This window comes from Opisthocomus hoazin, chromosome 3, assembly GCF_030867145.1.
Source record: "Opisthocomus hoazin isolate bOpiHoa1 chromosome 3, bOpiHoa1.hap1, whole genome shotgun sequence".
NCBI lineage: Eukaryota > Metazoa > Chordata > Aves > Opisthocomiformes > Opisthocomidae > Opisthocomus > Opisthocomus hoazin.
The window spans coordinates 109226791-109244723 of NC_134416.1; the positions used below are offsets into that span (position 1 = coordinate 109226791).

Below are 17933 nucleotides of genomic sequence, written 5' to 3' on the forward strand. Positions count from 1 at the left end.
GATTAATCGAGGAGCGACTGCAAGTACATTGGGGGGTGAAATAAGAATTCAAAATAATCCCACGAAATTGCTTGGCAAGCAGAGAATGCGACTGAGAGGCGGCAAGAGGAGCTGGTTCTGCAGGCAGGATGAGCCCCCCGTGCGCACGGAGGCCGGGGCACCACTGGGCCCGTGCCGAGGGGAAGCCGCAGGGGGCAATCGGCGGCCGAGGAGGCAGCAGGAGGGGTGGACAAACCACAGCTGGCTGGCACAAAGCAAACATGGCACGGGGAGGAGATAACAGCCTCTAGAGGTAACAGCGCGCTGCAGCACGGGAAGAGAAAGAGGAGACGTCCCTGGGCACCAGGTCCGTGTTTCGGCAAGGGGTGTTCAGATCGGATGGGAGGATGAAGCGTCGGCAGAGGAGGCCGTGGGGCTGCTCGGGTGCTGGGGATCCCTCCGAGCAGGGCTGAGGGAAGCCCGGCAAAAGGGATCCAGAGCTGCCGGTAGACGGGAAAGCTTTTTGGGGCCCTGTGAAAGAAGAAGAGCTGAAGGGAGGAAGGTCTAAGCAGTTAATGGCGTGCAATAACTTGCTTGCAGAGACTGGATCAAGCAAATGAAAATCCACCATCAACTTGCCCTTCCATTTATATTCGGTAATGATGACGACGCCAGTCCTCTTCTAATGCACACAACTATTTTCTGCTCACCAGCCACGTTCATGTGTACAAGCGCATATCGATCTGTTGTCTTTCCTCCCCCTCTTCCGACGGAAAAAATAACTTCGCAGCTCCGTAACACGCGATGAAAACAGTCTGAAGCACTTAGACGCCGAAGTAAGTTCAGCTGAACGCAAAAACCACCTCTGCAGATTTGAACTGTCTGTTTTACAATTAATTTGACCATTACAAAAGGCTGCCCAGGGAGGCTGTGGAGTCTCCTTCTCTGGAGATGTTCAAGACCTGCCTGGACGCAGTCCTGTGCAGCCTGCTGTAGGTGACCCTGCTTCGGCAGGGGGTTGGACTGGGTGACCCACAGAGGTCCCTTCCAACCCCGACCATCCTGTGACTCTGTGTAATGCCAGGTGTGCCAATACGATTATTATTTATTTTTAGGCGTGTACTAATTTGACTGAAACCCCGCGGGCGCTTCTCCTCGCATTGCTCCAGGTCCCAGAAGGGCCCCCGTCGGCTTGCCCGCCCTCCCTCCAGCCCCGTCCCCCTCTTCAGCCGCCCAGGGTGCTCCCTCGGCGCGGCTCCAGCCCACCGGCGCTGCGTGATTAACGGGATGCTGTGTGAATAATTGATATGGGCAGGGCGGGGCGCTGCACCGCACCCCCCCCCCCCGGTACCTCCCGCCCCGCCGCGAGGCCCCTCCCCTCCCCGAGGCCCCGCCCCGCCGCGAGGCCCTGCCCCCGTCGTCGGGTCCCCGCAGGGGGCCGGGCCGGGTCGGCGCAGGTGCGGCCGCGGGGCGGAGCAGCGGGGCCGGGCTGGGCTGGCAGGTGGGGGCTGCCGGCAGGCGGAGGGCCGGGGGCCGGCCGGGCTGTCCGCCGAGGCACGGCTCGGCGAGCGGGCTGCGGCGGGAAGGCGCGCGGCGGCGGCGGTCGATCCCCGCAGCCCGGGCCGCGGAGGGCCCCTTGCTGCAGAGGCAGATGTGCGGGACCGGGGGCTGCGAGGGGCTGGCGGGGGGGTGCCGGGGGCCGCGGCCGGGAGCGGACCCTTAGCTGTGCGGGAAGCGGGGAAGCCGCGGCGGGAGCTGCTATTTTCTTCTCCTCCTTCCTTCGCCTTCCCTCTCCTCCCTCCTCCTCCTCCTCCTCCCCAAAACCGGGAGGGGAGGCGTGTTCGCAGAGTCTCGCTGCACCGGTTTTGCTTGGTCTGTTGTTGCAGGGTTTGGGTTGCGGGCGGTGTGGGGGTTTTTTTGTGGCTTTTTTTTTTTCTCCTTCTCTCCCCCCCCTCCCCCCCCCCGCCTTCTTTCTCCTTCCCTCCTCTCTCTCGGTCCTACTGCGCCCTCGGATCCGGCGGGATCCTTCCTTTTCTTCTCGGCGGCGGCTCTTGGCGCGGGTGGGGGTTTTTTTTGGGGGGGGAAGGGGTGGGATGAACGCAGCCTGACGCGCAGCCGAGGGGAGGGGGGGCACCGCCGGCAGCCGCAGCGGTTCGCGGCCGCAGGGCGCGGGTGAGGAAGGCAGCGGGCGAGGGGCTCCCTCGGTGCCTCCCCCCTCCGCTTCGCCCCTCTTCTTCCTCCCCTCCCCATCCGCGTCCGGCCGGGAGCCCGTGTGTGCGGAGGAGAGGACTGGCGAGGGGCCCCCCCAATGTGACCCCCCCTCACCTCTCCCGGGCGGCTGGATGGCGATAGACCGGCGCCGGGAGGCGGGCGGCGGGGGTCGGCCGCTGCCGGAGGAGAACGGCTCGGTGCCGGGGGCCGCGGGGGGGGGCTCCGCCGTCCTCCCCCCGGGGCTGCCGTCCCCCACCGCCAGCGCCGGGGCCGAGATCCAGGCGGTGCCGGTGCCCCCCTCCCCGGCCTGCAGCCCGCTGCTCCTCGACTACGACGGCTCGGTGCTGCCCTTCCTGGGGGGCCTGGGCGGCCGGTACCAGCGGGCCCTGGTGCTGCTCACCTGGGTGCCGGCCCTCTTCATCGGCTTCAGCAAGTTCTCGGACTCCTTCCTGCTGGACCAGCCCGACTTCTGGTGCCGGGAGGCGGACGGGCGGGGTAACTGGAGCGGGGCCTTGGCCCTGGGCCCCGCCGACCGCAGCGGCAACGGCAGCGGCTTCCCCCCGCCCGGGCTGCCCACCCCCGCGGGGGGCAACGCCAGCGAGTGCGACTGCGGCGAGTGGCAATACCGCATCCGGGCCGGCCTGGGCCAGAACGTCGTCAGCAAGGTGAGAAGGGCGGCTTCCCCCAGCTCCCTCCCTGGGCGGTGCCCGCCGATCCCCTCGCACCCGCCCGCGGACCCCTGCTCAGCACCTGCTCTTCCCAAGCCGAGGGGAGCATCCGTCATCGGTGCCGCTGCCGGGTCGGTCTCCCTCCCGCCCGGAGTGAATCCCTGAAATCCTGTCCCTCCACGCCGGGCATCCGTCCTGAGGGTCTGTACCTGGGCGCTGGTTGCGGCGCTGAGCTGCAAAGTTACGTCCTGAAACGGGACCCTCGGCAGCTCCTTGGGATCCTGTCCCACCGTCGCGGGAAGGACACCCCAGGCAGGCGTCACCAGCTAGCGAGGGGAAGGGGCTGTGGAGACGGCTCCCGCGGTGGTACTGCTCGTCGTTGTGCGGGCGTACAGGACAAGAGCCAGGTTGGTTTTTGGGGATGCTGGTGAGGTGGGCGCTGCTGGGAGGAAAATGGGACAGAGGTCTGCTGAATTCTGCTTGTTTTGTGCTTATTCTCTTGATAACTGTTTTGGTAGAGCGATACAAGCAGAAACATCTCATGCAAGTCGTTGTACTCCAGAGGCAGAGAGCGCGTGCTGCTCTGTGTTTCCCAGTGTAATGGCTAAGGTGGAAAATTTCTGGCGAGGAGGGCTGCGTCACCTGCTGCTCTCTCTCTGCGTTGGCTGAACAGTGTGCGCGAAAGAAACGCCTCGCCTTTCCACCTGGAAGCTTTTTCTTGGTGATGGTACCTTGTGAAAGCCCTGCTGTCTCTGGATGGGTCTCGTTGGTATTAATGGGTGACTGGAGCTCTTGGAAATGTAAAATGAAACTGTCACGCCAGGAAAGTAGTTCCCTTAATCTCAAGACACCCCGCCGCCCCCAAGGTCAGCAAAAATGACTTCCTGCCCGGGAGCAGCATTTTGGAATAACTCTGCTTATCTAGCTGGGAGAAAGGCAGGCAGCAAGAGTTAGATGACCAGCAATGATAGTGCTTTGGTCAGCCGCCACGCGTCCCTAGTAATTATTGAAAATCACTTCAGTTTCTCTTTGTGTCCCTTGAAAGCGTGGGCAACAGGGAAAAAGCAGGTAAAGCAAACCTCTCAAATGCTCGAACCTAGAATGGGTTAAAACCAAAAACTAATGCAGCTACGCTCCGTTCATGAGAAAAACCCAGGCCCAAGGTGGACTTGAATGGTTTGTGATGTAGAAGTGCAGAATGAGATCTGATGTTGAAGAGAGGCAGGTTTCCTCTGTGTATAACCAGAGACTGGGCCATTTGTGTGTTGCGGGGTTTAACGCTGATGCTAAAGTGTGGGTGGGAAAAAAAAAAAGATCTTGAAATATTTCTTTTTAGTGTGAACTGTAATAAAAATGTTTTGAAACGTTTGAATCTTTTTGAAGGTCATGATGTAGTTGGCCACAAAAGGTTGAGGGAGAGTTAGTTTGCTATCTTGCATGCTTCTTTAAAAATAATTTAAGAAGTGTTCTTTGGAAGAACTTGTGGTAAAGGGCAGATCAATTTTGAGGAACAAACAAACATCCGTGGTCCCCGCTGTCTTGTTTTCTATTAGAAAGAATAATAATCGTCCTTTGAGGCTGAGGGTTTTTCCAGTGTGGAGTTTTTTGTTTAATGCTCGCTTCCAAAAACTTGGCAGCTTTTTCACTTTCATTTGTAATCCCATGTAATTATAATTAGGTTGTTTTCTCAGGGTCAGGATTCCTCCTTAGTTAGTGCTTTGGTTTTGTTTGGGGGGTTTTCTGGGTGGGTTTGCTGTCTGTTTTTATCCTAGTGAAGAAGGAGAGGGAAAAACCCAGGCAGAACGTCAGTGCATCTTAATTTGGACTACTTTTCTTACAAACCCCCAGGAGCTCTGAGACTGTGGGAGCGATTCTCGTAACTGCTGACTGCTCTTGTGTGCATCCCACCATCCTTTTGTCAGAAAGCGCTGCCCTGGATGAGTCTGGAAAACTGGATGTTCAGATATCCCTGAACTCCCCTCAAAAATACATTTGTTTCTGTAATGTATTATGCAATGTTCTCGTCTTTCTAAAGAGAGTTTTATTAAATTTGAGTCTAATACATGCTCATCTGCGTAGTAGCTGGGGGTTATATTGAAATATCATAAAGGGAGCCAAAAATATATTAATAAAAAATGCACTTTGTTTGGCCAGTAAATCCCCTTGTTTTCGTTTTCAGTAGTCTGAGGTAGTTGCTGCTGGATGTTCCATCGTTGCTTTGTCTTCACAAATGATGAAGAAATTGTAGTTATCTAGCACGACGCGTGTTTCCTGCTCTACATTTCGTTGCTGTGCATGCACGTGAGACGCCGCTGTTCCCCCTTCCTTGGGAGCAGGCAGCTGCCATTAAACTGCCTGGGGTTTCACTGTCTCCGTAGCCTCTCTCCTAATGGCACCCTTCATCAGACGTCGTCTCTCTGTCCGGGCTCTCTCAGCTTTCCCTTCCCCGGCGCCCGTTTTCTCCCGGCCTGTGTCATGCTTGGGACTGATGGAGCGGAGATCTTGCTGTTCCCAGTGCCGCTCTGCGCTTTGCTTGGCCCCGCTTCTCCTTGAGCCTTTGCTTGGAGCCAGGGGTGGCCTTGCACCTTCCTTGGTGAGTGGCATCGCCACGCTGGGTGCTGCCGTTATCCTGACCTGCTCGACAGGGTCACTGGGAATGGTGCTTTTTGTAGGGCTGCCAGTCGTTAGAGCTGGGAATGGCAATGAAGGACGCACTGCTTATTATTTAACACTGTTGAAATACATATAGCGAAGAGGTCAGATGCATAATTTAACCACAGGGATTCCAGTGGCCATATTAAATCACCCATCTGAGCTAATGTCATGACTTGGTGTATAAATCTCGGGCTTTAGCTTGGTTTGTACATAAATATCTTCCGTTAGGACAATTCATTTGTAAGGCTTTTGCACTGCTAAATGCTGCTTTGAGGATTTTCTTCTATTCTTTATCACAACGTCACCATTGTCATGCCACTGTAAGCAGAATGCACATGTATGACTTGAGAGAAATATCCTGAACCAGCCTTTAGGCAAAAGGCTAGTTAAAAAATAACAAATCTGTCTCTTAAAAGGTCCGTGTATCTCGCCACTGTCCCAAGGAGGGATGCTGAGAAATACGCTCCTGTTTTGCCATGTGGAAACCTGGGGTCTCGTTTTACCCCTTTGCAAAGTGACGCTGCAGGTAAATTAGGAGCATGAATGCAATAAGCAGCACAAGGACAGCTAAACGTCTGTGGCTGCGGAACTGAGCAGGAAGTTGGAGCATGTACTCAGCAGGGACTTCACCAGCTCTCTCGTTAACTTCTGTAGTGCCTGGATCTTCTCACCATCTGTAAGGCCAGCTCTAATCTCGGGGCAAAGTTTTCACGGAAGCTCTCTGTTACAGGATTGGCGGTGGTTGTTTTTCCCTCCGTTACCAGGGTGAATCGCTGTGTTTGACTGTGTTACGTGGTGGGGTGGTTTGCTGTTCTGAATGCGGGTTTGAGTAGTGGGCACCAAAAGCTGATGACGGGCAAGGACCGAGGCTTGATGAAATTGCGGCGGTTGGTGGCACAGCATCCCTCCATCTGCACCCGCGGTGTTCCAGATCGTTCCACCTCTTGGGCGTGGTGTAGAGGGAAGTGGTTAGTGGAAGGCTGCGTTTTAATCACCCAGAGCAATTATGTAATAATATTTCATGTCTAGTCACAAGGGAATTCCTGTTGTGGCTGCTTTGCTGCTCCAGATGCCCTATTTTGGTGCAGTGCTGTTCTCCTGGCTTCCAGCTTCCCACTTGATTTGGGTTGAGTCATCTTCTCTCCCAAGTAATGTGCCATCGTTTTACCTGTTTGCCGCTGGTTCGATCGTTCTCGTGCCAGTGCAGTGCTGCCATGGTGCAAGCTGGGACCAGTTCAGGCTGGGATGTGCTGCTCTTTGCCCCTGTGAGGGGGGATGTCTCTGCCCTACCAGCGTTTCTTTGCCTTGCCTTTGTGGCAAGTTCTCTGGACGTGTCTGCAGCTGATTTAGTTTGCTAACCTGGTAGAAAACTTTCTCTTTCAGTATATATTTTTTTTTTTCTTCTGAGTTTTCTGCTTGATTAATGAAGTGAAATGTCTCTGCGTGGTGACACGTGCCCTAGGCTGTGGTGTTGTCCGATGGGATTATCGCAGGTATTTGCAAGTAGCCAGAATGGTGCCACAAACAAAACTCTGTGTGGTAGCAGCAATGGTAAATTTGACACTCTTGTAAAGAGTGATATTTATTGGGGTGGGGGTAGGTGTGCACTTGAAGTGGATTTTCAGAGTATAGTTGTTAGTTAATTTGAAGGGGATCATTCAGACAAGGCCCTTCCCAAAATAAGAGCTGTACCACCCTTTCCAGGCGCAAATGGGAGGAGGTCTCTCGCTCGTTGCTATGTATCGTCCAGTTGGCTGGTCCCTGCAAAGAGGCTTCAGAAATGCTGATGCTGCAGCTATCTGGATGTTTCTTGTCAGTGTTGGTTTCTGGCTGACTGGCTTCTCCTCAGTCCCAAATCAATGAAAACCTCGAGTTACTGTACACGGGGCAGGAGTTGGGTCAGAAGCGGCAGGATGGAAGCTGGTAGATCACCCATGCCCTCACTTCCCTCGTACAGATTGAAGGGGGTGTAGGGACCTTCAAGGCAGAAAGGGTATTCTAAATTTCTTTCAGATGAGGCTTTCAAAGGACTCTCTCTGCTCCTAACGGGTGCTGAAGAGATCGAGTCCCTGTGGGCAGAGGTATCCAGAAGTACTGGCAGACCAGAGCAAGCTTCTACTGCAGGTTTTTTTTATTGCTTCCTCAGCTGTGAGAGAGATCCCAGACTTTTTCCCCTTCCCTCTGCGAGTTAGCTGATAAAGAGTTAGCGGTTGCTGGTCAGAACGCTTGCGGGATTGAGAAATGTGCTTGTTAAAGAGGGAGCAAGGGGAGCTGCCGCCCATCCTGCTGCAGCTGCCCCGGGGCCTGCCCGTACGCACCGAACGCGGTGACGGAGCCGCGGGGTGCTGGGGAACAACACCCTGAAACAACGGGGCGAGTTTCTGGCAGGGTGGCGTGGAGGAAGGGGACGGCTGTTCTGGGAAACGTACCTGGCGCTTCCCGGGGGTGAGGAACCGTCCTCTGCCTGCTTGGAAACAGCACGTTACCTGTTGTTGGGATAACCAAGTATGGTATCACCAGGCTACAAATATTTGTTTAGTGAGCCTAGATACTGTTTTTATTTATTTGAGGGAGGTGTTATGTACGGGCCAAAAAACGTTGAAGCAGTTGGTCTAGAAAACAGAGACTGAGTTAAGACCGATCCTGACATCAGAACTCAGGTAGTCTTACGTTTTCTATCTGGTATGGATTTTTTTTTCCACTAGAGGGAATGTACATAGAGTTAATGTTTATTTTTACCCTTAAGATAAAGCATCTCGGATACAGGAATCTGATTTCAGCCTGCCAGAAATAGTTCATAGCATTGGTAAAACTAACAGTGATCCTCCAGGAAGGTAAATCGGTATTGAAAAATATCCTGAAGTCATTCTCAGCTTTCCAAGACTTGCTGTTGAGCCTTTCATATTCCTCATTTTCTGTGTGTATGTGAAACAACGGTTTGCTTTATTTCCTGGATGGGCGTGATGTTTGAAATGTTTGGGGCCTTGTTTGGTTTTGTGTCCACTCCCTACCTACATACAATCGTCTATCTCAGTCGTTTAGTTTATATATACCACCCTTGCCCATGCTGTGGCAGAAGTTGCGGGCTACGGTGTGTATTTACCAGCTGTTCTGGCAGTCTAAAACCAAATTTCTGAAGTGCATTAGCAGTTTTACCTCTTCTTACTCTGGCCACGAGAGTATGATTACAAAAGATGACCTCATGTTTTGCTTAAACCGTTTGTCAAAGAGGAGGCACTGGCATGTAGAAAGGCATCTCATCTGGAGCCAGTTCTGATGATAGCATTGCGGTGAGGATCACAGGCCAGCCAAACCAGAAGGTGTTAACTTTTTAGTGAAAACATCTGGGATGGCACGAGACTTACGGTTTTCCTTAACTTCGAAACTTTTGACCATACTAATGGTGCAAAGTCTGAAATTAAAGCTTTCCAAATGAAAAAGAGAGAGCTGCTAAATTTAGGAAATGCTGAAAGGAATCCCATACTCTTGTGTACCTTGTCTCTTGTTTTCCCTGTCAGCCTGCTTGTTTCTGCCTGGTTTCCTGTCTGTACTGCCTGGCATCCCTGCTCGGGACAGTGGCCCTCGCTCACTCCCTTCCATACTCCTCCTTCCTCCTCCTTTTCTGCAGCACAGCCTGGCTGGCGCTGGGTTACCCACGAGTAACTGTGGAGTTAATTAGGCTGAGATCTCGCTGTGGAAGGAAGGAGCTGGGTTGCTGTAGACAATGTGTAGAAGATCAGAGAACCTTGTCATAGGAGGATGCTGCAGCTTCGCAGCAGTGCCGAGTGTTCACGAATTACCTCAGAGCAGCTTCTCTTGGGCTCTGGTCACCTCAGCTCTGAAATGAATGCTTAGCTCATAGTGTAATCTATTTTTATATTTTTTTCCAGTTGACTTTTGACAGCAGGTGACCTTGTGTGCACTCTGAATTCCCTTTTCAAGCCAAGGGGGAAGGAAGGGACCTGAAGGAGGGAGAAAGGAGGTTCAAGCCCCTTCCAGGACGTGTCATCGGGGTGTGTTGCAGAGGTATCCGGGCAAAACCCGTGTCAGCATCTGATAACGGCTTGGCGCCGTGCTGGAGCTGTGCTGGCCCACGCCCCGTGCGGGCACTGTGCAGCCTGCTGTGCCACCGGCCCGTAAAACCCAGCAGGCAGCGATGACAAACGTGCACGCTGAGCAGATCGCTCCGACCCGGGCCATGTCATGCCTGCTGGGAACGGGCTGTGGGTCTGTGCCTGTTCCTGCATGGTGGGAGATGGGTCAGGTGGACCAGCGCTGGCTGCGGCATGTGCCCATGTTAGGTGCAGCCAGCACGTCCTTGGCAGAAGCTCCTGCCAGCCCGGAGAGCTGGCAAGGCGAGGGCGGACGTGCTCAGGGTGCGATGGGCTGGGTGGGACTTGCTCCTGTGGAGAAGACTTCTTTTTTCCCCCCACTCATCTCCTCCCCAAGGGCAAAATTCGATGTGTAGCACAAGGCTTTCTTAGGATTTTTATTTTGTATTTTAGTTTGGGAGGGCCCCAAATGCCAGTTGTTCTACTGCAACACAAGAGCAAAAGACTGAAGTGAACACATCCTGATGCTTGTTGCTGGGACACCTATCTAGATCCACAGGTAGCAAAGCTGGGAGAAGCAGGGATGCTGCTGGTGAGGTGCAGGGCAGCGGTACATCCCCCTTGTCCAGCAGCCTGTGACTGATAGCTACCCTCACGTGCTGCTTGCGGAGCAGGGTGGTCTGGCTCTCTGGAAAAGGTTTTCACCTCCAGGCAGTTATGGAGGAATTTGTTTTGGCTCAAGTACGGTCTGCCTGTTGCTATGCAGTGCTCTGGAGCTGCCTGGTCTCCTCACGGCCTCCAGACCAGAGGCCATGAGCGTGTAGACAATGTCGCAACGTCCACCCTACAAATCTTATGAAGGACAGAGAATGTAAATTGAACCATAAGATCTTTTCCCCTGCTATGTGAAACATTGTGTGCATGAATGATGAAAGCTCAACGGACCAGTTTCTTATTTTGATTTGTAAAACAAGTGGAATATTTTTCTCCTTTCTTCCTTCCCCTTAATATTTATCTAAGTTTGAATTAATACCAGATCCTCTTTTTTCCTCTCTCCCTTTCCTTTCCTTCTTGCCTGAACTAGAATAGCTGTAGTCCTTAAGTGATGAGAGGGCAAGGTCACCGCAGCAATAATTGCATGTCAGAATTAAGGTGTCTGATCTGTTCGTCTAAGGTGACTTTGAGCAAGTATTTCTCAAGAGAAATGGCTCCCTCCTTTTGTTGTTTTCTTCCCCCTTCTCCATTTAAGAGTTTTTATGCCATGCTTGACATTTTCTCGTTTTTTTCCCCCAATCCTTAGCAAGGCCCAAGAAGACAGTAAGTCAGGTTTTGCTGTGTCAGCCCTCTCGAGGCTGTGTACATGCAGTATGTTCTACGCACGCAGGGTTTCGGCAGCCTGAGAAATACCAGTCTGCAAAGTGTTCACTTGGTTTTGATAAGCAGATGATAGCAGGTGTTAATATTTAACCAAAATGTTGGGGGTTTTTACGTACGGCTTCTATTTACAGTGCCTAGACCTGTTCTAAATAGGACTTTGAAAACTAGTTTAACTTTTTATTGAGCTTGGTCATAAAGCTAATCCCAGCAGCACATAACTTGATCAGAATAAAGGTTGTCATCAGCTGGAAACTGAAGGATTGCACTCAGGAACTGTTTTTCTGCATGTGTCTCAGTCCTAGTGATAGGTCATACTGCTTCTGGTCTTCTCGTGCAGCAGGAGGGAGGCAAACAGCTACAGGTCTTAGAGCAAAAAGTTAGGCTTAAAGTTATTCAGTTTTGTGACAGTGGCTCCTAAGGACGTCAGAATATGTGTAAAAAAGATACTTAATTACAGCACAAGGATGTAAAAGAGAGATGGAACTATCCTGATCCTGCTCTCTGGAAAGTTCTGAATATGGTGTTCGTTAAAGCTGCCAGCAAGATATTGTATCTCCCAACTCTGTGATGTTAGGTGACATTATAGAGTTGGAAAAAGCGAAGCAGGTCGCATCAGCTGAGAAACAAGTTAGCTGACACTACTCTGGGGACGGTGAAGGCTGGAGAAGATCGAAATGTCTCACAATGAAGGGAACTTCTGCTACTGAAAATAAAAGCAGTAGTGACGGAGAAGTGGGTGGTATATGGATGCTACTAAAATTGGTTTAATCCTGTTGAGCATTCAGAATACTGTCATATGATTAACAAATCATATTTTAGTTGTTAGCATATTAGCGATGATTATTTACTTAGCAAACTTCCTTATTCCCTCTCCCAGTGGGGGACAGAAACAGATCTGTGACGTGAGCAAGGTTGGGAAGAGGAGCTAATTGCTCCTGATTGAAGTGTGAAGTTGAAGGGTAGGTTAAACTTTTCTGGTTTTGCATCGTTTCAGGTGGCATCTCATTGTCTTGGGACTCTGCTGATGTGCTCGGTGGACAGCTTGGAGGGTCCTTATTGCTTATGGCATAGACTGTGGAGTAACAGTGCAAAACATTGAATTTAAAGTTTTTTCCAGTTTACTGGCTGTGAAATTAAGTGAATTTGTGTCCTCTTGTGTTTTTGAGGTTTTGGACTTGTTCTGTGATGGCAGTGTTGCTCAAGCCATCTCGCCACGCTGGGGAGATGGCTCTTACAGACGAGCCGTGACCACAAGCCTTTGGAGATGACACGAGGCACGCGGATGTGTGCGGCGCATCTTAGCGGGCAGCCTGGGTCTGCTTCGGCGGGCGCAGGCAGCAGATGCTACAGCAACACGTCTGCTGTCGGCATCGTCTTTCTGCTGCTGGGCTGGAGGCAGCAGGGCCACACACGCGGTGGGTGGGAGCGGGACAGCATCTCCCTGTAAGGCGTAGGGGACAGCCTTGCTGCCCTGAGGTGATGAACGTAGGAGACAGCGTGTCTCTGCCTCTCTGATCACAAGCAGCTTGACGCAACCTGTGCCTTAGGAGTCGCGGCTTCACGGTGGAGACGCAGCTTGCAAACCAGGAGGAAATGCTGTTTGGTGTGGTGGTGTTCAGGCAGTGGTGTGTGGCAGCACAGCACCCAGCCTGCGGGCTTGATTTTTAGGGCTGAAATTCCAGACATAAAGATGATACATTTCAAAAATTAATATGGAAATTTCACAGTGAAGTCCTGCATATCCAAAACGGTGGTTTTGAAGGGTGTATTTCAGCACCTTCAACTATGTTAAACTCCAGACACCACTAGGGAGGTTTGTGAAGTGCATGGCTGTGCAGTCCTGTACTCTTTTGCAGGGATGGAGCTGTTTTCATAGGTACGTGAAAGAGCTTTCGTATAACGCTGAGTGATCTAATTATATCTTTCTTGGAAGACAGCTAAGCACGTGTCCTCTGGCTCATGTGCCCTCTCCTCTTTCTGCTTCCCCAGTCACCTCCCTACTCCATGGGTCCCCAAAACCTTTGGCTTTGTAGTAGCAGTCAGAAGTAGGTTTTTTGCTTTATTTTTTCAAACGGTACATTGCCTAGGCAGTCATGTCTGTAGTTAAAGCAGCCTGACAATTTCTGTGTGTATGACCTTGTGTCCACCATTCAGGAGTGATTTTCCTGTGCTGCAGCTTTCCTTGCCAGCTGTCTGCTGTGGTCTGAAATGGTTTACTGGCTCCCAGGGATGAAAAGTGTGGAAAATGTTGTTCCCACTGTAAGAAAAATGAATCGGACAGGAAGCCGAACAAAACAAACCCTCGCATCTGTTGAGTTGGCAAGCTCCAGTGTATGGGAGTAGGGACCCCAGATTTGTTGGGAATGGGAGAGGCAGATGCTGAGCAAAAGGTGATGCTCTGGTACCAACAGTATCTCTCTTGCTACCTGAATAAAAGTTCCGGCGAACTTGATTATAAACCTCTCAAAATACCAGTGTGTACTTGCTCAGTAAAAATTTGTTTATTGTAAGGATTTATCTTTAAGAGGTCCTAAGCCCTTGGGCACCTGTTGAATATTTTTCAGCAGAAGCATCCACTTGTGGTACAGCTGGAGAAAGTTAGATGTCCTCAGCACCTGGAGGTCTGGCACTGCACAGAGAGGAAGCAGCTTGAGAGTCAGGTGTAGACGGAGTGTTGGGCTGAGGCATTCCAGTGTAGGTGGTGTAGGCTTCTTTGGGTGGCTGTTCAAAGAAAACAAACAATAAAGCCTCTTAATAGCTGGCTTGTTGTTTTTCTTGTGGTTTGTTTTATTTTTTATTTTAATGACTCTTCTGTTTTCCAGGTAAGTCCGGTTGCGTCCAGTGAAATGGTAGTGAAAGATTTAGTTTGGAGATGTTTGGTTCTGAATGTGGCTAGTCAAAGACAGGGAAAATCATTCATTTTTATACCTTCTTCTGAAGTCTTCTGTGATTATTTGGTGTTTGTTTTTTCTTTTTACTCTTTCTTATGTCCCCATTTTGAAATGTGACCTTCTCGATACTTCCACCCAGCTGGTTGTGCTGGTGGTGAAAACGTGCCAGGTGTTCTCAAGAACACTTTATTGGCACTTAAAACACAGACCAGGGAGTGCTTTGCCCAGCTGTGATCTGAAAGGAGAGGCAGCCTTCCCCTGAACCTTGATGGTTAAATGATTTCAATGCTCTCCTGTTACCAGGGCTGAGAGGGAGATCAGGGACACTTGGACAGCGTGGTCGTGTGGCAGTAACACCACTCAGCTTGAAGTGTTGTAGTTGGGTTGGCAGGTCCTTCTGGAAGGCTGCTCCTGTGACCTCTCTACTATGGTTTAACTGCACAGTTGTTTTCTGTAAAGTTGAGCGTCATGCCGGTTTTCTGGAACTTGTACACTTTCTTTAACATTGAAAATGCAGCCAGAGAGTCATCTTTGGCTGGGGGGTGAGAAGAGGAGGAGAGGAGCCTTGTCCTGTAGCAGCCTGGAGGGAAATCTTGGTGCAGTGGTCTCCTATGGCTGTACCTATGAATACTACTCATCGCTTAGTACTGGGAAGAGGCTGTAGTGGTAAGTATATTAGGGTAGAAGTACTGACTTTTTTGCTTTTCGATTGTGGTGTGTTGGTTTGGTGTTTCTTTAGTGCTTGGTCTGCCGACTTGGAGCTTTACCTCCAGGAATAAGTACCTGGAGACTGTTTTGCTTGTAGTTACATATATTATATGAAAAGCGTAACTTTTTTTAAAAAGAATGTAATAAAAAAAACTGTGGTTCATATTTTTTTTTGGAAAAACACTCTGAGAGAATGTGAAGGAATTATAAATTTAAACTCTCACTAGAAGTGGTATTTATATAGAAGATGGATTCTAGTGCTATGCAGGGAAAATTGACAGGGTTTGGTTATAAAAAGCTGAAGCAGGAAGGAGAGGAACAAAGAAACAAGAGACCAAACACACACTGACCTCAGTCACTGAAGAAATGGTTTTTTTTTGGTCATTTACTGGTCTTAAAATCACCATCTAATGTGCAGGGGAGATTGTGGCCTTTCCCCGGGAGGGATCTGGGACTGCTGTGGTGCGCTGTGGCGTAAATGATATTTAGAGGTTGGGGGTCCCAAGGCAGGACCTTTTCTTTAGGGGCCAAGAAAGCTGTGTGAGGTGCTTGGGGCATGTTATGTGCCTCAGGTCAGAGTCTGCAAAGCCCAGCACAGCAGCCAGGCGCTGCCTGGCTAGGGAAGGGATGAGGGTGCAGCTTTGTGCCTGGCTTAGGGTCTTCCACAGCACTGACCCTCTGGTCTCCATGTGCTGAAACCGATGTGGCTGGAGCAAGGCCATGGTCTCTTTGGGGCAGGGTCTTCTTTCTTTCAGCAGCAGTCTGGGCGTCAGTCATTGGAAACGGACTGCGAAGCCACTGTGCGTGTCCAGGTTCCCTTGGTGAGCTCTTTGTGCCCGGTTCTGCGCCAGCGTTGGACCAGAGCATCTCTCATCCTGTCGCTTTGCTTTTTTTAGGACAGAAGGGTCTGACTTGCACTTTTCCATGCAATCAGGGTGAAGGTAGAACAACCCAGATCCTTGGGTAGGCATCTTATTACGGCCTTTCTGCAGTGGGTACTCAGTGTGGTTAGATGCCACAGGCAGTATTACGGCCTCTGGAGGAGAAGTGCTTGCAAGACACAGCTTGTGTTTGTAGGAACAAACATGCAGCAGACTTTATATTTGCGACTGTTTAGCTGAACTCCAGTGCAAATACTGCCACTCTGCGTGAGCCCTGTCCAGATTCACCCCTCGTAAAAAGTTACAGAATGGTTGCTTCGTGAGCACACTACCTTTTGCCAGGTGTCTTCCCAAGCATCTTGTGTTTCAGCTAATCCTCTGCGTTGGTGTGAAGCACGGTGACTCACAGCAGGGGTGGTGACTCACTGACATCAATTAAACACTGGGATCCTGAAGGTGTGGCTCCTTAAGCTCTGACAAAAAAAAAAAACGCTGTCACGACATGAAAAAAAGCATTTGCAGTATATTGCACATCTGCATAGGTGGCAAATTCTCTACATTGCTGTCCTGCTACAAAAAAAAGCTGTTGTTTTTTTTTAAATGTTCCGTTTCTAACAGCATATTTCATATACAGTTGTTTTTGTTTCTGCGTAATGATACAGTCCTGTTGGTTTAGCAAGTCACTTTATCAGAGCTCTTGTGTTAGGAGGATGGATGGAGGACAGAAAGACAGACAGAACTCGGGGACACAAAGAAGAATCCCAGGGAGCACTGTAAATTCAGCAGCACCCTTCTTTCAGGCTGGGTGCTGTTAACTCCCAGGTGGGAGACGAGGAGATTCAGCCAGAGCAGTTACGGGATGTAGTGGTGTCTCTGCTTATAACGAATTAATCTACCTTTTGTGAGAGGCGGCAGAGGATTACTGTCTAGTCTCCAGCTGAAACAACCTCCCAGTGCAGATTTACTTGGAGTGCCACTTGAACTGTCATCAGCACTGTCCAGCCCAGCGCGTTGTTCTGCAGGGACGTGGAACCCTGTTGCTCCTTTCTCTGTGGAGCAGACGTGGGTGTTGTGGTTGCGGGGTGGAACTCCCGGTGCTTGCGGCGGGACCCGCCGTGGCTCCGGGCGCAGCCGTGCCACGTGGGTGCTTGTCGAAGACGCTCTGCTCTGCCGAGCCCCGCGCGCGTCGGGGCAGAGGCAGCGCAGAGGCTGTGCGGTGATTCCTGCCTTATTTCTAGCTCTGCACAGCCAAGCCTGCAGTTCTCTGCCTTTGGCTTTTCCATGGGGAAAGGCAGGGGGAGCGCAGGTCTCGGGCAAAATTCAGCGTGACGAAGCCTCGCTGGTTTGCTCTGCTGCTGTGTTAAGATGGGTGGGGATGATATGCTAGCTATTAAATATGTATGTTGTCCTATTAATGCCCTATTAATGTCATCTTTACCTGAGTCTGCTTTTGACTGCAGCATCCATTTTTCTTTTGTGCCCTCTCCGTATTCCGCTGTCTCGCTGCGGGTCAGATGCCCTGGTGACCCCCACTGCTGTCATGCTGAGTTTATTCTGGAGAGATGCTGCACAGTGGCCCCGCTCTGGTTTGCGACAGCTGCCAGAGGAGAAGCCCTGGGGTACACTTGCTCTCTTAGTACTGAGAGACTAATCTGGGGCTGCGGCAGATTCTCGGAAAGTTGAAATATTTCACCATTTCCCTGTTTATGAATTGTGAGGGTTTTGGAGAGCGAGGGATTCGGGGAGGGTCAGGGACTGCCCGTGTCTGTCAGCGCCCATTTTCGGCTGCCCGTACGGGCTGGGGGACCAGCTCTGATATCTGCTGGCCTGCAGAGCCGGTGCTCAACCGAGGACAGGGAAGGGCCAGGTGCAGGGTTTGCAAGGAAATAGCATTTTTACTTTCAGGGCCGTTGGACAATAGCCTTAACAACAGATGAGTGATGACTTGCAGAGAAGTTATCAAAAGGAGTGGGTGCATTTTAGGCACCACTGAAGGGTCTGCTGATAGATTGGCTTTTCTTCTGCTTTTAAACTCTTACTCTGTGTGCTAGTGTGCCAGAGTGGTTTGACATCTGTTGTCCTGGTCTGAAATTTCACAACAGCCCTGCGTAAGATTTTGGCTCTCCCAGCCATGAACCTTTGCCTACATGCACTCTGGTACTGCACATTCTCTGCCCGAGGCTTGTGCAAGGGCTGGCTATCTCTGACTAGCAACAGTAAGCTGTGAAAATGAAAAGCCATCAGGATATCTGCTTTTTCTTTTTGCACTTGGATGACATTGCCGGTCCCCTGACAGCAATAAAATTAAAAATTAACAACTTGTAGAGACGGCCTTTAAAAAAGTGTTCTTGTATAAATATGACTTTTTTTAGAAACTTAATTTTTGCTCTACAAACAAATGATTTCTCTTTTTTAAGCAGCATTTTGTTTTGTTTGCGGCTTGTCTGGGCAGATATTTTGCTTTACTAACAGGAGATTAGTTCTATAATTGCAAATATCAGGAACTGCATT

General features: G+C 50.9%; 1 protein-coding gene and 1 long non-coding RNA gene across 3 annotated transcripts in view; both read left to right on the forward strand.

Annotated features, from left to right (window-relative positions):
• Window positions 1-1519: 1519 nt before the first annotated feature.
• Window positions 1520-17933, forward strand: part of SLC22A23 (solute carrier family 22 member 23) — a 108967-nt gene continuing 92553 nt past the window's right edge. For both annotated transcript variants that reach the window (XM_075417208.1, XM_075417209.1), the window contains exon 1: window positions 1520-2855. In XM_075417208.1, the coding sequence (XP_075273323.1) occupies window positions 2322-2855 (534 nt within the window). In that variant the 5' untranslated portion in view covers window positions 1520-2321. The remainder of the gene's footprint in view (window positions 2856-17933) is intronic.
• LOC142360910 (uncharacterized) lies at window positions 2863-4920 on the forward strand. Its single transcript, XR_012763544.1, has 2 exons — window positions 2863-3265; window positions 3377-4920. It is a non-coding gene; the product is annotated as an uncharacterized LOC142360910 (long non-coding RNA).